The sequence below is a fragment of the Geotrypetes seraphini genome, chromosome 9 (genome assembly GCF_902459505.1).
Source record: "Geotrypetes seraphini chromosome 9, aGeoSer1.1, whole genome shotgun sequence".
NCBI lineage: Eukaryota > Metazoa > Chordata > Amphibia > Gymnophiona > Dermophiidae > Geotrypetes > Geotrypetes seraphini.
In genome coordinates this window covers 6,112,374-6,136,111 of record NC_047092.1, presented here as the reverse complement: position 1 = coordinate 6,136,111, position 23,738 = coordinate 6,112,374, and the positions used below count along the sequence as shown (strand labels likewise).

Below are 23,738 nucleotides of genomic sequence, written 5' to 3'. Positions count from 1 at the left end.
CTGTCGGAATCTTTTTTAAGACTTCCGCCACAAGAAGGTCCTCTCCAAGACTCTCATCGAAGAGAAACTCGGAGCTCGAACAAGAACAAGAAAGCTCCAGCATAAATTTACATGGAATTTTCAATTTATCATCACGGACTTTAAATACCCAAGAGGAAGATCTCCTAGCTAAAGGTTTATCATTTGTGCCTAGTGTAAAGTATGATGGTTTTGACACTAGAGCTCATCTTCAAAGGTTTTTCAGATCACTAAAATTGAAAGTATTCTTTCAAGATAAAGAGAATACCATGACCGATCCTTCCTTGCCTGAAGGTCTGAGGTGTAAATCAACATGGCTTCCACCAGGCCCACAAGACCCACTCGTTGCTACCTTTGAACATTTAGTACTTAGGGATTTACAAGCCCTTGAATCTAATTATAGCACACGTACACGTTCAAACTTGTCAACTAAACAGTGGAAGATAATTCAAAATCTACAAAGGGACTCCTCTATAATTATATCGAGAGCCGACAAGGGAGGCGGCATTGTTATTCAAGATTATTCAGATTATCATAACGAAGCAATGCGACAGCTTAATGATACCACCTATTACAATCTGATACCAACTGACCCAACCAATGAGATCAAACAGAAAATTGACGAGACCCTACACTCTGCCAAGAACGAGCAAATTATTACATCTAAAGAATTTAAGTTTCTCACAAATGATTTTCCCAGGGTACCTACTATCTATTTCATACCGAAAATCCACAAAACTTTAAGTAAACCCCCTGGTCGACCCATTGTAGTAGGCATTGGCTCAGTACTTGAGCCACTGTCCCAATACCTCGATAGTTTCTTGAAGTCATTTGTTCCTCAAGCTGTGTCATATATTAAGGACTCTTCCCATTTTTTACAGATTATAAACCAAATTGCTCAGCAAATATCAAATGAGAATTTTTTTCTAGTAACAGCCGACGTTGTGGCTTTATATACGAATATACCACAACAGGCGGCTGTTACATTAGTAGAATCATTTCTACTTAAATTAGATATAACCGATGGGAAGAGAATTATGTTGAAGAAGCTAGCAACTACCGTTATAGGTAATAATTATTTCAAGTTCGAGAATTTGATATACCATCAAACAACAGGAGTTGCTATGGGAGCCACAGTGGCTCCCACGTTAGCCTGTTTATATATGACACAGTTTGAGGAAACATTTGTTTACAAATCTCCGTTTTTTAAGTACGTCTCCTGTTGGAAAAGGTTTGTAGATGACGTGTTTTTTGTATGGGGAGGTAATACTGATGATCTAAATAGTTTTTTAGAAGATATTAATCACAAAGATCCGAATATTTCATTTACATATCAATATAATCAACATCAGATATCTTTTTTGGACATCATGGTTTATAAACAAGATGGTCAAATTCTTACCTCCCTATACAGAAAGCCGTCTGATAGAAATTCTTTGTTACAATATGGAAGTTTCCACCCAAGAGCTTTAAGAAATGGCATACCTGTGGGCCAATTCTTACGCTTAAGAAGAATTTGTTCAAATGAAGATGACTTCAACAAACAATCGACAGTGCTATATGAGAAATTTAAGCAACGTGGGTATCCTGGGAAAATAATAAGAAGAGCATGGAAGAGGGCAAAAAACTGCCACCGTCCTTGGCTGATGTTACCAACTAATAGAGATCAATCAAAGACAGACACGGTATGTGTGATGCCTTACACTGGCAGTAGTAATGCGATTAAGCATATTGTTTTGAAGCACTGGTCAATACTTCAAAGTCATCCTTCGCTTACTCAGAAACCTAAATTCGCATTTTCAAGAGGACCTAATTTGGGTGAAAAATTAAAACATAAGAACTTTGACATTTCTACTACACAAAAGAAATCTCACAAACCGTGTGGTAAATGTAAGGTATGCAAATACGTTATGAATGTTACTCAATTAACAATTCCATTTTCAGGTGGTCGTAGGTTCATATTAAACACTGATACTTCATGCGACTCCAAAGGAGTCGTTTACTATATTCAATGCCCTTGTTTAAAAATATATATAGGGCAGACCACCCGTAAAATCAAAACTCGTATTATCGAGCATTTGAGCAACATACGTACCAAACGTATCACCGCCCCTCTAGTTCCCCATTGGTTGAGCGAAGCACATACACTTGAGGATCTTCAATATACGGTGTTGTTACATATTGAACATTTTCAAGGAGACCTCTCTAAATTACTTATTCAAAAGGAACAGCGGTTCATCTACAATTGGCACACCCTTACCCCTGATGGACTAAATTCGGAGATTGATTGGCTACTATTATAACATAATGGAGAGTGTCTTCTCATTTTCTGTTTGATCTCATTTCCGGTAGGGCTTAATTTAATAAGTTCCGGTTCTTTAGCTTATAAAATCAAAACGCCGGTCTTTGGTGATCAGCTTGCTCTTCTTTGCGGTCTGGTCTAGTTATAGTGAGCCAACATTTGGTATGTAGATTTACTGATATTATTTTAGTAACATTTACATTAGATTCTTTATTGTGAGATTACTAGTAATCTTTAAGATTCTATTTCAGATCTATTAACGTGAGTTGATTCAATAAAGTTTTTTAATTTATTCTCTCTAGTATCAGTGTCCCTCCCTGACGAAGATACGAAACCTGGGTCGGGGGGACTGGGACTATGAAATAAAAGGCACACATAGAGAAACAAAACTTTTTAAAAGCACATCACTTTGGATATGTTCGTTTGAACGAGGATTAACTTCACCAATTACCATCTGCCAGAGATAAGTACACCATTTAATACAACTTACTCATATTGAGATTGTGGACAATATTATTCAGGTGGTTGAGGGACAGTGAAGGCAATGATGGTCCCTATGTTAACCTCGTTTTGGTGATAACACTTAAAACACTGGTTATAAGGTCTGAGCACTTCACATTTAATTCAAATTTATTTATTATTTAGCACTTTTGTATAAGAGCTGTGATTAATGAAAGTATTAGCAGGTTAGTCTGCAATTTTAGTTAAGTTCTTCAGTACTTTTGAGGTGTATTCCATCCGGACCAGGTGATTTGCTTTTGTCAGTTTACATTATTACATCTTCCAGGTTCACTGAGATTTGTTCCTCCAAATTACCACCATTAAAACACTATTTCTGGCATGGCTATTTCCCCTACATCCACCTCAATAAAGACTGAAGAAAAAAGTCATTTAGTCTTTCCACTATGACATTATCATAGAAACATAGAAAATGACAGCAGAAAAGGGCCACAGCCCATCAAGTCTGCCCACCCTATTGACCCACCCTCTTAACTTTGTCTGCTAGAGATCCCACATGCGTATCCCATTTTTTCTTAAAATCTGGCACGCTGCTGGCCTTGATCACCTGTAGTGGAAGTTCATTCCAATGATTGACCACCCTTTCGGTGAAGAAATACTTCATGGTGTCGCCATGAAATTGCCCGCCCTTGATTTTCAGCGGATGCCCTCTTGTGGTCGAGGGTCCTTTAAGAGAGAAGATATCGTCTTCCACTTCGATACGGCCTGTGATATATTTAAATGTGTCAATCATGTCCCCCCTCTCTCTACGTTCCTCGAGTGAGTATAGCTGCAATTTGTTCAGCCTTTTCTCATATGGGAGATTCTTGAGCTCCGAGACCATCCTGGTGGCCATTCGTTGAACCGACTCAATTCTCAGCACATTTTTACAGTAATGTGGCCTCCAGAATTGTACACAATATTTCAGATGAGGTCTCACCATGGATCTGTACAAAGGCATTATGACTTCGGGCTTCCGGCTGACGAAACTTCTACGGATACAACCCATCATTTGTCTAGCCTTGGATGAAGCTTTCTCCACTTGATTGGCAGTTTTCATGTCTTCACTAATGATCACTCCTAAATCTCGTTCTGCTTTAGTCCTAGCTAAGGTCTCACCATTTAGTGTAAATTCTGCACGGATTTCTGTTGCCAAGGTGCATGACCTTACACTTTTTAGCATTGAAGCCTAGCTGCCAAGTCGAGGACCAATGTTCCAATAAGAGCAGGTCCCTTTACTCCTTGATTATTTACAAGCTTCTTGCTTTGAATGTATCTGAAAAAGTTTTTATTATTAGCGCCTGCATCTCACTAGCTTCTTTTCAAATTCTCTTTTTGTCTGCCTTATCAATTCCTTGCATTTAGCTTGCCACTACTTATGCTTTTTCCAATGTTCCTCATTTCGATCTAACGTCCATTTAAAAAAAAAAAATGTTCTTCTGACTATAAGTCTTTTCCACCTCACCCTTTAACCATGCTGTTAGTCATTTGTCTTTCTTACTGCATAGAATACATTGGCTTGCGATTTCAAGATCATATTTTTAAACAATATCCTTGCCTTTATCACTACTTTTTAAGTTTTTTTAAATTTTTTTCCATGTAGTCTCCCTTTGAAAGTAACTGTTAATGTAGTAGATTTCTTCAGTGCCTTCCCTCCAGTTATTAGGTCAAATTTGATCATGTTATGATTGCCAAATGGTCTCACTATCCTTATGACTGGCACCAAATCTTGCATTCCACTAAGTACTAGGTCTAAAATCATTCCATCTCATTAGTTCCTGGACAAGCTGCTATGAAGCAGTTATATATTTTATCTAGAAAGTTTACCTCCTTAGCTATAGACAAAGATGATTAGCCAAATCCAGCACGGGGGAACAGAAGTCAATGCCAGACAGACATCTACGGTCTGTGTCCCATAAATGTCAAGAGAGGTGTAGCTTTGGCAACTCCAGTGTTTTAGATTACTTTGTCATGTGAGACAAGTGAGGGTGCTGTGCGGCTCAGGGAAAGACATCTTAATTGGTAAGTTGAATATTGCCAGAAATACTTGGGGATGATAAATGCTATAATGAAGACTCCATCATGTTTGGTTGCCTATATGATTGGCATTTTGGAGACTGGACAACGATCATTTAATGGATGACTGGGGCCCATACAGAGTGCTGGGCATGGCTCAGGCCACCTTGTCGGGCAGAATGGATGGACCATGCAGGTCTTTTTCTGCCGTCATGTACTGTAATATTTATCCCATCAATGTTAGGGTTATTGAATTGTCCATAACTGTGTTGTCAAACTTGTTAGCTTCCCTATTTTCTATTAGCATTTCATTGTCAGTTTGTTCATTCTTCATCACATACAGAATTTCTATCCTTAAAGACTGCACTAAGCAGTTTGAAACTAAGTTTGTACTAGAAAGGCTAAAAAATAAAAGCATGGAACTGGCAGTCAAGGCTGTCTGTCGCCTTACCTGCTGCTTGTTGCCTCTTCGAGTAAGCATAACAAATGGCATGGTATCTGCAGACTCTGGGTCTCCCTCCCCACTGCCCAGTGGAGGTCCCTTCTTCAACTGGCTCTTCAAGTGTAAGGGAATAGCAACATCTAGTTGGTGCACTTTCACTGACTCCCCACTGCGTTGCTGAGAATGGAAACACAATGCAATCTGAAGCAGACATTCCCATACATACATGTTCCATTGAAATATGACAAAGATGACAAGAGCTGCTACAGAATCAATTTATTTAAAATAAATCTGATTTGTTGCAGTTCAAATAATATTAACATTTTTTTTACAGTTTTGATGCAAGATTTTCTTTGTGAGAACTTAGAGACATAGAAACATGATGGCAGATAAAGGCCAAATGGCCCATCTAGTCTGCCCATCCACAGCAATCATCATCTCTTTCTCTCTCCAAGAGATCCCAAGTGCTTTAAAGTCACGTTTTTCATACAATGGTTTTTAGCCTAATTTAAAACACTAAAATTGTTTATACACAGAACCCTAACAACAAAGAGATTTAAACTATAATTACTTCAAACACTTTAGTTGCTACATGAGCAAGTCTCACCATTAAACATTTTTAGCAAAAACATACCATGTCATCTTGTTTACCCTTGTAATTAAAGCATTAACAGCTGCTGTCCCAAACCTTTCTTCCTCACCCACACATTGATGCGCTCTATATTCCTGAAGCAATTGGGCCATTTTACATGGGTTTCATTTGCTTCCAAAAGTGGATTTCAGAATTTTGGGCTTGCAATTGTAATGCATAAGCCAAATATCAAAAATAAAAGGTGTAGTTCTTGTTTCTAAGGCAGATTTGGCATTAAAGAATCCATCTAGTATAAAAAGGATGGAAAAACATTTAAAGGTGAACTGGGATCTATGGTATTTCAACAGGGGGAAAGAAGGGCCTTTAGTCATATTTGGTTCAAATTTGTTGCTTTAAAAATTGTATCAAATAATCACTTTAAGATTACTAGACCCATTAATATGTGCACCCTGTACTTTACAATAGATTAGTAAACTAACCTTGCATTTAACTATAGTGGCTTTAAAACAAGTGATAGGAATATTCCTAAAAAAAGGTTCAGAATTACTACATAGCATAAAAACAAAAATGAATCCATTTGGGATTTAATGCATGACAAAATAAGCACTATTCCATTAAAAGTTTTATGCCACATAAAACCAAGAAACACACCATTTTTGTATTAGATTTTTAATGGTCTCAAGTGTGTGCCAGATTTTGGTCACGAACATTCCTTTCCTTTGGATGCTTTTACGATGCATTGTAATCATTAACCAGTGTTTTACTATCAAAACTTAAATGGCCAATTAAGACAAATAGTTCAGAGACCATTTTTCCACCACTGGTTAAGACTGAGGTGGGTGGTGATGCACATATTCATTTGGCTTTCTGGGCCTTCTGAGCGGTCTTGGTTACATTGCCAACCCCTCTGGCCTTCTTGTCAACTGCTTTGATGACACCAACAGCAAGTCTGTCTCATTCACGGACAGCAAAGTGACCCAAAGGAGGGTAGTCAGAGAAACTTTCTGTCAGCAGTTCACAGGTGTCTATCAAAAAACATCATTTGCCTACCCAAAATAGATAATAATTTACTGATATATTTACACAGAGTTGTCAATAACAATTAACATAATTCATGTCCCTGTCCCAAACATTAGGCCTTACTCCTTGGAGCTGGCTGTTTTGTCTTAAATTTAAAGGCCCTATACCTTGACTTTGTTTCTTGTCTGTTTAATTAGACTGTAAGCTTTAAAAAGCAGGGACTGTCGTGAGCCTCTGCAAAACATTCCTTACACCTGGTAGCACCATGCAAATGATAACAGAAGTTTGAGCAAAGGACAGGTGTGTGACTTGTTCAATGTAACAAAATGTCTGCTGATTACGATAACTGACCAATAGAAGACAACTTCACAGCTCTTTGCTTTTGCTACTGTCTTAGAAACATGCCAATACAAGCAACAGCTGGCTATAAACTTCAGTAATAAATCTCTACTAAGGCTAAGATCACACACAGTCAAACAAGAAGCCTTAGGGTAATTCACTCTCAGACCTCAGCGGTGCTCCCAGTATGAATATTAAACTTTTTTTTTACGCAGGGCATATCAGCACCAAAGTCGTCATTGTCATTGGTCTCATTTTATAAATATGCTTTAAATATAATTTTGCAGAATAATTTAGAGTAGAAAAAATACTTTTAGAGTTAGATTGTACTCATCTTAGTCTAATACCCTATCCATTGAAATAATTCTTAATATGTAATTACTAGCTCATGCTTTGGCAGAATAAATTCCTGATGGCAGCAAAGAACCAGAGTGAAGTATTTTGTTTAAGTGTTCTGGAAGGGTAATTCCAGAGTTTTCTGCAACAAAGCTACAAGGAGAGAGTGAGGAGCACTATCAAGAGTAGGTTTTGATTTTTTTTAAACAAAGGGTTGTGGATGCCTGGAATTTCTTCCCAGAGGATATTGCAGACTGAGAAAAAACAATGCCTAGATGGATAATAAGGTAGTTGTCAATAAGGAGCAGAATACTTTTGTGAAGTTGGAGCAGATTGTACCTTGGACAATGTTGTCATACAATCAGTATGCTACTTTATCTTTTCAGTAGCCTCCTCTATTTGATCCCCAAAAAGGTCATCTCCTGTACATGAAATATCTGATAGATGGTCTTCGACATTAGGCTCTAGGTCGGAAACATGGAGTCATGCTTACCTGTGCATCGCAATAGAAACTACTGATGTTCTAGATGAGATGTCAAAAGCGTCAAAAGGTATATCATTTTTTTTTTTAAGTCTTTGGTGAGGTGTTGTAAAGCTTTCTGTTGGTTAGAAGGAAGTTTTGCCAGTTGCTGAATTAAAGATTTTAGGTTAAAAAGCATGATAGTAGTGGATGATAGCAGGTATTCGTATTTTGGAAGATGTAATAAAAAATGGTAAGTTGCTGCAGTGGCGTACCTAGGGTATGTGGCACCTGGGGCCCATCATTTTTTGACACCCCCCCCCCTATGTAAAAAAATATTTTTTGTAATGACCATGAAACAGAATAAATGGTCAGAATAGAAACAGGCAGTGAAAATTTTCTTATATTCCAAACATAACATAACATAAATTATGTCTGAATTGTCATGACATCAGAAGTACATATGGAGTAGTTGCAGGTGATGCTTGGGACAGTTCTGATTGTGTTAGTTCGGTTTTATGTGTTTTTTTGAATAGAAGGGTTTTTATTTCTTTTTGAAGGTTTTGCAGTCTGTGGTCGATGTCAATTGGTTGTAGAGTTGGGGGTCGAGTGTTGCAGCTCGAATGGCTAGGAGGTTGTCGAACAGTTTTTTTCTTTTGACGTTTTTGGTTGGAGGGTGTGTGAATGGTGCGTGAGTTCTCCTATGTCTGTTTGAAGTGGATTGAATTATTTAGCTGAAGAAATTAGTTACCCCCTCATCTCACACACATTAATTCTCTTCCATTTTTGTTCCCATTATAAAAAACACTGATAAGTTCCCAGAAAAAAAATACATTAAAATAAGAAGTGAAAACAAAGGCCCCTACAGATGAGAACATAACATAAGAATAGCCTAACTGGGTCAGACCAATGGTCCATCATGCCCTGTAGCCCATTCTCATGGTAGCCAATCCAGGACACTAATACCTGGTCAAAACCCAAAGAGTAGCAACATTCCATGCTACCGATCCAGGGCAAGCAGACACTTCCCCCATGTCTTAATAACAGATTATGGACTTTTCCTCCAGGAATTTGTCCAAATCTTTCTTAAAACCAGCTACACTATCTGCTTTTACCATAACTTCTGGCCACTTCATTTTTAAGTTTAGATCTTTCCTTTCAAACAAAGATCTTGCTAGATGTCAAATACAGCACAAGGTAACTTTACATGGATTTAGCTGTGCAGGAAATGTGATCTCCTCGTACACCCACCATATAGTGCAAAAATGTGCAAAGGTCTGTTTTTTTCTTTCGATCACTACATAGCCTAATGCCACACAAGCAGCGCTGTTACAAACATATTCTGTAGGTCAATGCTAAGGATAACAAAGTTTCCTTCCTTGGACCAGAAGGAGATAAACCACTGGAAGAGATCCCAAAACAACACCCAAAGACCCACTCAGTGTGTGAACCAGTTGAGTGGAGTGGACTAACTGGGGGGTGGAAATGGGCCCGGAGTTTGCTCAGCAGAATTTCCCAGACCACCTCTTCCTCTCAACACATTGACACGCTGCCACCATCACCACTAGGAACACCTCACTGGGTAGGCCAGCTATGCTATAAACTTTATAAAACACATTATTATATTTTCTTATAAAGCACATATTTTAACTGAACTCTCTGACATCCTCAGCCTTTCCATTCAAAAAAATAGAAGGAAGAAAAGTTCCCATTTCCTGCTGTCTCATGTCCCCGGCCTATACAATATTTTTTTTCTGCAGATCCTTTAAAAGTCTGACCAAATCCTCGTTTCACTTGCATTATAAAGTACTGAGGATGCCATCTCTCCCCAATCCCAGGTCCTAAAGTCTAAGACAGTAGCGCAAACTAATGCTGCCAGATACAGGAAAAAAAATTTTGATTCGATTCAGCCCTATTGAATTGGTTTTTCAATTCGATTTTCCTGCCCAGTTGGGTGATTTTTTTTCAAAACTCCTGGTGGGTTTTATAGCTTTTTCACCCCCTTTGGCTTCTCCTAACCACACTGGCGCTGTGGTGTAAATAAAATAAAGAAACAAAAAGGACTTTTCCTCTCTCTGTTAAATCCTAGCTCACGTTTGCAGTCCAACACCAGCTCTGGCAGGATACACATTTCAAATCTGACATATTATAATCACAAAACAGAAAATAAAATTAATTTTTCTACCTTTTGTTGTCTGGTTATATTTCAAATCTTGTTGGTCCAAGGCTCTGGTTTTCTTCTGATAACTTGCTTGCCAGGGTCTCCTTCTTTCTGCATGCTAACCATCCATCTGCCAACTCTGTCCTCCCTTTCCATTTCCCTTCCCTTCCCAGGAAGTCTGGTATCTTTCCTTTTTTTCATCTCCCTCCACAGATCCACCTTTTCTTAAATACCCTTTCATCCGGCATCTCTCCCTCCTTCCCCACCATCCCAGAGTCCACCATCTCTCCCTTTCTTTTCCTAATTACCCTCCTATCCAGTATCTCTATCCCTCCTCCACACCATCCTTGTGTCCAATTTCTCTCCCTTTCTGTTCCTTCCCTCCCTAAATCCCATGGTCCATCATCTCTCTCCCTCTCCTCTATTTTCAGACCCATTATTTCTTCCCCCCCCCCCCAAAGTTTGGCATATGCACGTCTCTTTGAACACCCCCTTCCCTCCGTGTACTTCTAAATCATGGTCCCCCCCCAAAGGCCTGTCCCCCCTTAAAGGTCTGCCTGTCCCCCCTTGAAGGCCTGCACCCCCCTTGTAGGCCTGTCCCATCCCCTTGTAGGCCTGTCCCCCCCTTGAAGGCCTGCCTGCCTGTCCCCCCCTTGAAGGTCTGCACCCCCCGAAGGCCTGCACCCCCCCGAAGGCCTGTCCCCCACTTGAAGGCCTGTCCCACCCCCTTGTAGGCCTGTCCCCCCCTTGTAGGCCTGCCTGCCTGCCTTTCCCCCCCTTGAAGGCCTGTCTCCCCCTTGAAGGCCTGTTCCCCCCCTTGAAGGTCTGCACCCCCCCAAAGGCCTACACCCCCCCTGAAGGCCTGCACCCCCCCTGAAGGCCTGCCTGCCCCCCTTGAAGGCCTGCACCCCTTGAAGGTCTGCACCCCCCCCCGAAGGCCTGTCCCCCCTTGAAGGCCTGCCTGCCACCCCCTCCCCCTTGAAAGCCTGCTTGCCTGCCCGCCCGCCCCACCCTGAAGGCCTGATGCCCCGACCCACCCTGAAGGACCGCTCGCCCCCCTGGCCTCCCCGCACCACCTATGAAGCAGCCGCAGCAGGATCGCGAAGTCAGCGTTAGCGATCCCTGCGCTACTTCCTGCGCCACGGTCCCGCCCCTCCTCTGACATCAGAGAAGGGGCGGGATCGCAGCGCAGGGATCGCTGACGCTGACTTCGCGATCCTGCTGCGGGCTGCTTCACAGGTGATGCAGGAAGGTCAGTGGGGCGAGCGGTCCTTCGGGGGTGGCGGGGGACTGAACGGCAAGGCCGGGAACACCCCCTTAGGGCTGGCACCCGGGGCGCACCGCCCCCCCCGCCCCCCCCCCTTGGTACGCCACTGAGTTGCTGGAGTTTTCACAATTGCAACATAAATTTAATCTTAATAAATCACAATATTTTAGATGGTTGCAATTGAAGCAGTCCATTCAAGTAGGGTTCCCTGAATGGAAAAATCTTACTAATTATCATAGTTTGGAATTCTTATGCTTCCAGATGGATTCAATGGATCATAGAGCCGCACAGTGGTATAAATTAATATCCGGATTTGTAAATAAAAAACCAAAAAATGGTCTTAGAGACATTTGGAGCATTGAGATAAAGCATCAAATTAATGCATCTCAATGGCCACGACTTTGGTCTTAGAGGTTAAAATGTACGGTGTCAGCATCTATGAGACAAACTTGGTTTTTTCTTCTGCATAGAGCTTTTTGGACCCCTGTTCGTTTACAAAAGATAGATAGTTCTAAGTCTAATAGATGCTGGCATTGTCATGTTGAAATCGGACATTAGATCACCTTTTATTCTATTGTCCATTTATCTTATCATTCTGGAAATCAATTTGGAAATCAGGTTATAAAATTAATTGGAATAAATCTGAAATTATACCTTTAAATATTCATTGTGTAAAAGGATTATTTGACACTTTTACATTCATATGGAAAGAAGAAGGATTTAAATATCTTGGCATTCAAGTTAAAAATACAATTGAAGATACCGTAAAAGAGAATGAAAAATATATACTAAAAAAAGTTACGGAGTTGTGCGAGCAATGGAACCCTTTACATATTTCTTGGTGGGGGAGAGTACAAACTATTAAAATGATGATGTTGCCTGTAGTTTGCTACCAAATGAGTATGATACCTATTTATTTTCAGGGGTCCTTTTATAAAAAGCTTAATAGCATTTTAACAAAATTTCTTTGGCTTGGTAAAACACCTAGAATAGCTTTAGTAACTTTGCAAAAATCAATTAAAGAGGGAGGGGTAAATTTTCCAAATTTTTATAGGTACCATCAAGCCTATATTTTACGTCAGGGTATGTATTGGATCCTCCCAGAACTTATAGATAATGCACCAGATTGGTTATATTTGGAATGGCGCCTTATGTTTCCCCTAAATTTAGTTCACCTTCCAAGTATTAACATGCCTAGAAGATATAGAGAAAATAAAATTTTAATGGATACTTGGAAAACGTTGAGATTTATAAATAAATTAACACCTATCCCAATAAACAAATCAACTAATCAATCTCTATGGATAAACTCCAAGATCAAAATTGGCGGAGCTCAAATCCTTTGGAAGAACTGGATTATTGCAGGCATTAGATCTCTAGATGATGTTATTTCAGAAGGTAAACTGCTGGAATTTTCACAATTGCAACATAGATTTGGTCTTAGTAAAACACAAAGCTTTAAATGGTTGCAATTGAAGCAGGCCATTCAGGTTGGGTTCCCTGAATGGAAAACATTGAATAATCAATATAGTTTAAAGTTCTTATGTTTTCAAGCAGACTTCCTAGGACATCAAGCCGCATTGTGGTATAAATTATTATCTGGATATTTGAATAAAAAACCAAAAAATGGTCTAAGAGATATTTGGAGCATTGAGATTAAGCATCAAATTAATGCATCTCAATGGCCACAAATTTGGTCTTGGAGAATAAGATGTACAGTGTCAGCATCTATGAGACAAACTTGGTTCTTTTTATTACATAGAGCTTTTTGGACCCCTACACGTTTGCAAAAATTAGACAGTTCTAAGTCCAATAAATGCTGGCACTGTAATCTGGAAACAGGGACATTAGATCACTTATTGTATCATTGTCCCTACATTAAAATTTTTTGGAATTCAATTTGGCCACAAATTAATAAATTGATGGAAAATCATATATCAATATCATATGATACAATATTATTTGGAATGATGATGAGGAAAAAAAGTCAAATTTCACCAGAAAATAACAAGCTTTTATTAATTATGACAGGAGTTGCCATTCAGCATATAACCAACAACTGGAAGAATTATAAAAACCTAAATTACACATTTTGGTGGAATACAATTTGTCATATATTCAAAATGGAAAGAGCAATAGCAATACAAAGAGGGACATATACTAAATTTATAAAAATATGGGGGCCATTGACAAAATATTGCAATGAATAAATAATATAATTTTTTTTCTTCTTTTCTTCTTTTTAATAACTTTTTACTGACACACATAGGGGGAGGTAATGAAAATAATTTTTACATAAAATGATATAATATGATATATAATATGTAATGTATGATTCAAAAGTAATAGAAGGGTGGGGAAGGGAAAGGGAGAAAATATATTTAGAACATGATGTATTAGATATAAAAGTGATATTGTATATTCATAAATTGTATTTTAATATTTTGTTCACTTTATGAAAAATTTGAAAATAAAAAAATAATGGGAAAAAAAAAAATTTGGCTTCAAATCAATAGGATGTTAGAAAATCCGGTAGCCTTGACATATGATACTATTTTATTTGGAACAACTAAGAGAGCAAGAAGTCAAATTTCATCAAGTAACAACAAACTTCTGTTTATGTTAACTGGAATAGCAATACAACAAATAACATATAATTGGAAAAAACATGACAGGTTAAATTACAATTTCTGGTGGAATTCTGTATGCCATATATACAAAATGGAACTCACCATTGCAACACAAAAAGGATATGTGAGTAAATTTCAAAAAGTTTGGGGACCGTTAACAGATTTCTGTAATGAATGATTAAATTTTCCCATGATAAGATTTTTGATTAGAGGGGAGTGGGGTGGGATTTTATTTCTGATTATTACATACTTTATCAATAATTGAATGAATTCACAATAAAGTTGATTTTACAGATTATTGATTGGGAGGGAAGGAGGGGTGTGGGATTATTATATTCAATAAGAATTATATAAATTTAGATTTCTTGCATAATATTATAACTTTATATAATATTAATTTTTCTAAAGAAATGTTAAATTTGATATTAATATGTGAGTTAATCAAGTGTGTATATTCAAGTTTCTAATGAGTTTATTTGAAACACTTGCTGTAACATAAAAAAATGAATAAAGATTTATAAAACATAAAAAAAGTCATTTAGAAATTATAGCTCAGTATACGGTTTGTAAGCATGGATGATTGAAAAACTCATCAGCAAATCTGTCCAATGTTCTGCGCCTTCTCTCCTAGGAGGAGTGCTGGCATAAGAATGTGAGCTATGAGCAAGTTTCAAGGCTGTTTCTACCACTAAAGACTGGTGATGTAGGTGTGGTTTGTCGAAGGCAAGTGTAGATTGAAGCCTGTCTAGTGTATCTAATTTCCTAGGAGCTATTGGGACTGTGAGAGAATTTTCCCAATTTTTAAACAGAGCTCCCTTCATTAAATTGTGCAGAAGAAGCTTTATACAGTCCTTGAGCCATTTAACATAGTCCAATGCCTCAAGGCTCTTGCTCAGATTCCATGTGAATGGGAAGAGCTAGACCCAATTGCCTGATGAATTCCTTAAAAGAGAGGCTTTCAGGTGGGGATCTTCTGCTAAAGTGAGAAGGTGAAGAATCCGATAGGATTTCAAAAGACTTCAGCAGAGATGTCGATCTCAGATGAATGGAGAGAGAGATCTGAATCAATATCCTTGACATGATGTTGTCTGGTAGAATGGAACGTGGATCATCAAGGGCAGTGTTGTGAAGAGCGTCGAGACGGTGAAGGAGAGGTGTGTCAAAAGTGCCTCAACAGAGATGTCGAACGTTGGCTTGGGAAGTATGCCTGAATTAAGAGGAGTGAGGTGACTGACGTCAAGGAGAAGGTTAAACGTCAAGATGTGGAAGGTTGATGTTTGGGTGTAGAACGATGTCAAAGTGTTGAGTCATGATATCATGATGAAGATCCACATTGAGGATGTGAAGGTTGCAAAGCAGCATCTGGTTGAAGTATGTCAGGCTGGGATGAAGCTGAGGTATACTCCATCGAGGGAAGGAGTGCCCTGGACTATAGCAAGGATGCCCAATTACTGCTGCAATAGGACTTTAATTTGGTCCTGTAGGGAAGGTGCCGGTACCAATATAATCAAAGGTACAGTTGGCTTAGGTTGACGTTGAGGCATCGGGTACTTGGATACAAGAGGATGCCCAGACAGAGAAAGCATTTGTAGCGATGGAGAGTGCTTCAACCATTGATGCTTCTGAGGAGTTGATGGTGAAGAGGTAGAAGTCAGTCTAGAAGTTGAGTGATAAACCTTCTTAGATTTTTCTGGAGGTCCTCTGAGGTCTGATGTGCAGAAGAGCTGAAGCCTCCTCTGGAAAGAACTGGTGGTTAAGTGGATGCCAGCGTCAACATTCATGGAGGTGCCACTTGGACTGGTAATAAATCTGTAGACATAGTAGAGGAAGATCCAAAAAGCTTCTCAAATTAAATCTGATGAGCCTTTAGAGCCCTCTTCTGCATGCGACTGCAGAAATGTTCCGATGCTCAGGAACAAGACACTGCACACACCAGTTGTGAGGGTTTGAACCTGAAATGGTCCTGTTACACTGAAAACACTTCTTGAACCCACTGGGTGTCAGGGACATCGATGGAAAGACTGCTGACTCTAAATTAAAGGACTCAATCGTAGAGGAGGTCAAGTAGAATTGTATCTGAAAAGGAGTTGATGCTGTCAGTCACATCGGAGGAGGAAAGTCACCTGAAGGCCCAAAGAATGAAAATCAAGAAGATTAAGAGAAAATTATATCAGATGTAATAAAATGAAAAATTCTGAAGAAAAATATAGTATGGGAAGGCACCTAAAGTGAAAAAAACACAGCTTCTTTGCTCCGCGAAAAATGAAGAACTGAAAGTTCCATGTGCCAGTGTTGTGTGGGAAGGCACATACATGTGTAACAATACACTTTGGTACTTGTTCATGCCAGGCTTTGTTGGCATCGCCCATTTGTGATAACATACAGCCTGCATGCCCTCGCAGAATAGCCATCACAACCACAAACACCTTCCTGGGAAGATAAATAGGCAATTCTGGTTTTTATCTGTCATCATCCACAACATTAAACTCAGATCTACAGAATGTTGTATTTCAGATAGAAAGGAATGGAATATGTACTTTCAAAAATTATTTTCAGAGGTGTTATAATATGAAAAGCAGAGAACTGTAAAACCTAGAGACTTCTTTTCAATGTCTATCTACCAAATATCGAGGTTGAAAATGTCACTAAGGCCCAGAGTCTCTAAATGGCACCATTTTTTTTCCAAATTCAGTAAAATACACCATTGAAATGACATTTTTAACTGAGTTTCAAGGCACCTACCAGCACCTAAAAAATCAATGCCAGAATCGTGCCTCCATAGGCGCTATAGGCCACCTAATGCCACTTTGGATACGGCTAATGCTGGAAATGGCATTAAGCAGCTAAAGCACCTACAGAGGCACAATTCACATCATAGGTAGGCGTCGTAGGTGCGATTCTGTACCCAGCGCCGTTGCATAATTGACATGCGATCAGCGGCCACTTTTAAGATGGCCACCAACAACCGAACCGGTTACAGAATTCGGGCCTAAATCCGTTATCTGTTCACATTTAGACTATACATTCTTTGGAACCAAATTTAGCAGTTTTGGAAATTCTCTTGTGTAGTGCTATGCACACATATTGAAACCACTCAATAAATAGATATATTTTAGTATTGTGTATTACATCGATACTTTGTGAACAAGCAAGGCTTAAAACTGTGTGGATACCTGTAAATTTTCTAAAACCATTTTATCTAAAGCCTGGATGAAGTCTTCATCCTCTGCACATGGAACGTGTTTAATCCCACCTCCTTTAATCATTACCTCCTGAAAGAAAAAAGTTTCATTAACACATCCAGTACAGCAACAAAGAAGGTCACACTGGGCTTGATATTATGCTGGCACAGTGACCTTGTTAAACACAAGCATTTAAATTAAGTCATATTCTCAGCAGTGCTGAATATACTCAAAATATGGTCACCGTTCAAGTACTATGTGTATATACCCAGTTGGCTAGCATCCTAAAAAGAAAATAGGTGCCTATGGGTTGGGTTGTTTTTTTTTTTTTTTTAATAAAACAGTCTCCTAAAGGAATCCTTTTATAGAATTTCCTTTTACTACTACTACTACTAATCATTTCTATAGTGCTAAGAGATATACACAGCACTGTACCTTAAACATTCAAGAGACAGTCCCTGCTCAGTAGAGCTCACAATCTAATTAAAACAGATAAACAAGACAAGTAGGGGGTCAGGGAGTTTCTCAGAGAGAGAATGATACGGCTTTACAAGCGAGTGGGAGTTTAGAGTTAAAAGCAATCTCAAAACAGCTGACTTTTAGAAGCCCTGATAGTATTCAAATCTCATAGCCTATATTTGAATATTACCAGAGATGGAGCTTGACGTCCTGCTATTCACAACAGTTGCCTTACTGAGACCTGTATCATGCTGTAGTTTTTTCTTACACAATTACACTTTTAGACCATGCATCTTGTATTTTCGACCAATTGTCATTAGACGAACTGTTAGAGCAATTATTGAGGACCTATCAGTAAATGTCCAAATAAAGTTAGGACAACAGAAAAGATTGTTCTAATGTGATCTGGGTACTTGATCAGTATTAGTTCTTGATTAATACAAAATATCCACTTTATTTCAAACTAACTGGGCATATAAGACAACTGTTAAAGGTTAAAAACTTTGCTGTTTCAATCATTCAAAGGAATTCTAATGTGTGGGCTAGTTACAGCAGATCAGAAAAGAAAGAAATACTCACTGTGTTCTCCTCATCAGTTTCATTTTCTTTGTTTGAGTCTGTTAGATAATCTGTGTTTTCTTCTTCCTCCTCCTCTCCTTCCTCCTCCTCATTTTCTGAGCCATCCTGAAACAAACAAAAAAATATCTCAAAATAAAAGAACCACTAAACAATAAACAATGGAAAAAAGTCCTTTTTGTTAACAAACTTGCATCCTATATGGACTTCTCAAACACAATTGCCTCCAATATGTGTAATATGATTTGTAACTAAGCTCTCAGATACCTGCGCTGATTAATCATAGAATTCTTAAATCAGCCTTAGCAGGTGTTAGATATCTTTCATTGAGCTCTGTGCGTGCTCCTTATTTTTTTAAATGTAAACAATTTGCGCTTTCAAAAACTTAAAGTGCTTAGTGCAATAAATATTTAAATATGAGAATATGAAAAGAACCAGCACTTATCTTAGTTTTTTGCTGGTTCTTCTAGAACTAATTCTCATAGCTTCATTCTTGGCCCAACGGGACCCGTTTCGCCAAATTATTGGCTTCTTCAGGGGGTCTACGTTTATATGAACAGCTGTGCTTCCATTCTAAAGCAAAAAATGGCGCTGGAAGTTTACAAACCCTGTTATTCAAAAAATCCAAGAAGACTAACTAACACCATATGAAACATTTCAATCCTCTGAAACAACCCGCTCTACTCTGTAACACCTCTGGACATGTCCAGAAATCCTCTTCTGTAATCCACCTTGAACTGGAAAACCAAACAAAAACTGCAGACAATGTACACGATGCAGGCAATAATTTATTGTACCAAAGTTAAAATGCAGTAATAATGCAGGTTTTTTATTACTGCATTTTAACTTTGGTACAATAAATTCTTGCCTGCATCGTGTACATTGTCTGCAGTTTTTGTTTGGTTTTCCTGTTTTGGTGGTTTTTCTGCAGATTCGGTTGGATGTCTTTTTTTGTTGCTCTTTTATCCACCTTGAACCGCAAGGTAATGGCAGAATAAAAATCACTAATGTAATGTAATCTATGCGACTAAAGGGCGATCAGTATATTATGTATGTAACCAACATACATAGTTCTATAAATAAATGAGTTGCTACACTGACACACAACTAGCAAAGGCATCAGTAAAAAGGAAAATTTTGAGACCCCTCTTGAATGCCTGAAATGAAGACTGCAGGCGAAGATAAGATGGCCGGGAACTCCAACGGGTTGGAGATGTGATGCTAAATATACAATCTTGAAAGGTAGCTAAACAAACATGACAGAAAGATGGCATAACTTATCCTGTTTTGTTGTGAGGAACACTCGGGATAGAAAAACAGTCCAGAATAGTGTATTGAATGAGTTAAGCTAAGAATCTTTAATGGAACACAGCATAGTAATGGTGTCACATTGTCACCTTTTAAGAATACCTGCTGGCAGAGGAGCGAAAACCTATCCATCTGTGCCAGTCTGGAGGGACAATAAAGAAAGAAGATTTTTCTATTCATGTAATCAAAGACTTCAGTGCTAATTTGGTACTCAGAGCATGGCAGAAGGCAAAAGAGAGAGAGAAAGGAAAAGCACCACAGCTGGTGAAGGTCTGAGTGTAGCACCTACAATTTAAAAGGAGTCTCAGCTCTTGTTATATTTACTGACCTTATCAAGAGCTTACTACTTTTAAAACGACATATGAAATTGAACGTCACATCTGAAAAGTGAGCAGTTTGTTTGTGAATCTCATAAATATATTAACTGCTTGCTCGAGCCAGAAAACAAGCCTGAGTTCATAGTACTTTACTGCTGTGATGCAGAGAGAACTGGGAAAGGCTGGTTTTAGCTAGTAAGCCAAGTAAACACAGGTTCCAAAGAACCACCACCCAAGTAAAATGTGTACAATACATCACAAATACACCAGTTGAAAGTGGGACTTTAGTCTTTATGGAAATTCACTTATTTATGATAGATGTTTGTCATCTAAGCTTGGACTCAATGCTGAGTACCAGACAACTTTGCAAGTTGGTCATGAGCTCCAGCTCCAGCGGAAGAAAGAAACAGTTGTCCTCTCTCTATAGTACAGAACTCAGCTTTGAACAACTAATCATACAATGAATATAAAGAAGTTAAAAAAAGTACAATGACGTTATAAAACGGGACACATGGGATTACATTAGGAGAAATTAGGTTCTTACCTGCTAATTTTCTTTCTTTTAGTCCCTCCAGACCGGCACAAAAACGGATGGGTTTACGTTCTTCTGCCAGCAGGTGGAGACTGAGACACTGACTTTTGGGCTGTGCAGTCCCAAGTACAAGCAGTCTGACGAATAGCCAACCAGAACTAAGAAATAACTGTGAACTTTATAAACAGCAACATCACTCCCAGAGGAGAATAGCAACTAATAATAATAAAAAAAGATAAGAGAAATACTGTTGGATATTCATTAGAATAAGAACTTTCAAAAACATCCCCACAGCTTGCCAGCTACGTCAGATGAATCAAACGCTTCTGCTCTTATAAACTCCCCTAAACCCAGACCAAAAAGATACACAAAAAACCTGTACTCTTCGAGAAAACATTAGCAAATAAAAGCAACAGGGTGGGGGTCTGTGCCGGTCTGAAGGGACTAAAAGAAAGAAAATTAGCAGGGAAGAACCTAATTTCTCCTTTATCGTCACTCTAGAGCAGGGGTAGGGAACTCCGGTCCTCGAGAGCTGTATTCCAGTCGGGTTTTCAGGATTTCCCCAATGAATATTCATGAGATCTATTTGCATGCACTGCTTTCAATGCATATTTATTGGGGAAATCCTGAAAACCCGACTGGAATACAGCTCTCGAGGACCGGAGTTCCCTACCCCTGCTCTAGACCGACACAGAAACAGGTGGGACATACCAAAGCAGTACCCATCATGGGTGGGACACCTGAAGTGCCGCCACCGAACACCACATCCTGAACGTCCACACAGTAGTGATGAACAAAGGAATGAAGAGAAGACCAAACAGCAGCCTTACAGATATTCCCTGGAGGCACAACAGAAGACTCAGCCCATGAAGCCGCCTGCCCCAAGTGAAATGAGCTTTGAGAAAATCCGGGACAAGCTTCTTCTGAAGAAGGTACGCCGAAGCGATAGTCCCCTTGATCCACTGTGCAATCCTAGCCTTGGAAGCACCTTCTCCCTTATGAGAACCTATTAAAAGGACAAAAAGACGATCCAACTGATGGAACTCCTGAGTCCGCTGAATATAAGCGCAAGGGACCCTATGGACATCCAATATGCTCCTTAGAGAACTCCAAGAAAAGAGGCCTACACGAAAAGGCCTGCAGTTCGGAAATACATCTCGCAGAAGAAATGGTCACCAGGAACACCACCTTAAGAGCAAGGTCCTTCAACAAGCAGGAGCCAAGAGACTCAAAAGAAGGACGAATGAGCAGAGAGAGAACCAGATTGAGATTCCAGGCTGGAACTGAAGGATGCACTGGTGGCCAGAGCAATTTTGTCGTTCTCAAGAAACGAATCACATCCAGAGAGAAGGCCAAATGCTGACCATGCAACAAACCATGAAAAGAAAACAAAGCTGCAAGCTGAACCTGGAGGGAGAACCAGGCAAGGCCCTGTCCAGGCTGTCATACATTGCTAGAAGTCAGCATTTTCTGTTGGCCTTATCAATGTCAACAAAGGCCTGTGGGAGATCATATCAGTTATATCTGACTTTGGGGCATGTCAGTGCAGACAGCCTCAGAATTACATCTAAAGCAGTAGTCTCAAACTCAAACCCTTTGTGGGACCACATTTTGGATTCGTAGGTACTTGGAGGGCCGCAGAAAAAATAGTTAATGCCTTATTAACGAAATGACAATTTTGCATGAGGTAAAACTCTTTATAGTTTATAAAACTTTCCTTTAACAGTTAAAAGGAAAGATATATAAACTATAAAGTTTTACCTTATGCAAAATTGTCATTTCTTTAATAAGACATTAACTATTTTTTCTGTGGCCCTCCAAGTACTCTATTTTTTTCTGCAGTCCTCACATTTAAAGTTTAATATCTTTTTTTCTCAAAACTGACACATTTCAATCACTATATTGAAAATAAAATCATTTTCCCTACCTTTGTTGTCTGGTGACTTTATTTTTCTGTGCTTTCAACTATGTTTCCAGGGCCTTCTTGTCCTTTGACTGTTTTTCTCTCTGTCTTCACTTTCTGCCTTGCATCCATCTTTGGCATTAACTTAATGTTCAATTTTTCTGCTTTCCATGTCTTACCTTCCCTTCCTCTCTCTCTCTTCTTCCGTCCTATTTCCATGGTCTGGCATCTTTTTCCTTCTTTTCTCTCCCTCCCTTTTTCCTTCCTTTCCTCTGGTCTGGCATCTGTCTCCTTCCCTTCCCCCATGCCCTGGTATCTCTCCCTCCCCCTCCATGGTCTGATATCTCCTTTCCTTCCCCCCCTCCCATGAACTTGGCTTCTCTTGTTCCTCTCCTCTCCCTTGTCTTTCTTCTCCTTCCTTCCCTCTCTTTCCCCAATTGGGTGCAGCAGCAACAGAAGCAGCATTTCCCTTCCCCCTTTCCTGTGCAGCAGAAGCATTTCTCTTCCCCTTTCCCTCCCTCTCCCTGTACAGCAGCAGCAGCATTTCCCTAGGGTCCCCCTTTCCTATGCAGCAGAAGCATTTCTCTTTCCCCTCCCCTTCCGTTCTTTTCCTTGTGGAGCAGCAGCGTGTCTGGCTGGCTCAGTTGATTGTTCCGTTCAAAGCCGCGGGTGGCGGCTCCTCGCGAGATCCGTGCCTGCATCTGAAGCCTCTCTGAGGAGTCACAACCATCCCGGTGGGCACCCCGAAAGGACTGCATGCGATGAAAGAAATGGCCTCTGGGAGGAAAAGAAGCTGCCCCATCGGCCAGGTGGTACCGACAAAAATCACGCAAATGCCCATGGGCGACGCCACCTTGCAAAGCCTGGCGAGAAAGGTCCTCAGGAAGCTGGGGCAACTTAAGAGTCACTCAAAGTCAGAACAAGCTTATCCAATTCCTCCACAAACAGGAAGGAGTCCTGAAAAGAAAATTTACTGAGCTTAGCCTTAGACACCGCATCTGCCGACCAATCCCGAAGCCAAAGGGTATGGCAAGAAGCCACTCCGAGAGCCATAGACTTGGCCAAAGCTCGCAACAGATCATACATGGCATCCAAGAGATAAGAAGTGCCGAGCTCAATCTTAGCCACCTCCTGATCTAAGAAGAAGAAATCATCAGACTCGCGGTCAAGGACCCACTTGGACCACCGGAAACAAGCCCGGGCTACCAGATCACCACAAATCGCTGCTTGGATCACCAAGGCAGCTGCGTCAAAACTCTGCTTAAGAAGAGACTCCAACTTACGATCCTGAGAGTCCTTCAAAGCCGAATTGGCACCAAATGCCTATGTGTGATAGCTGAGACCACCGCATCAACCGCAGGAGACTTAAAGGTATCCATA

At 39.7% G+C, this 23,738-nt stretch overlaps 1 protein-coding gene across 2 annotated transcripts in view; it reads right to left on the bottom strand.

Annotated features, from left to right (window-relative positions):
* The window catches only part of UPF2 (UPF2 regulator of nonsense mediated mRNA decay), a 158,736-nt gene that overhangs the window by 25,202 nt on the left and 109,796 nt on the right, over positions 1-23,738 (bottom strand). For both annotated transcript variants that reach the window (XM_033958303.1, XM_033958302.1), the window contains exons 18-20: positions 18,302-18,406; positions 17,255-17,353; positions 5,286-5,453 (exon numbers count right to left, since the gene is read on the bottom strand). In XM_033958303.1, coding sequence (XP_033814194.1) covers positions 5,286-5,453; positions 17,255-17,353; positions 18,302-18,406 — 372 coding nt within the window. The remainder of the gene's footprint in view (positions 1-5,285; positions 5,454-17,254; positions 17,354-18,301; positions 18,407-23,738) is intronic.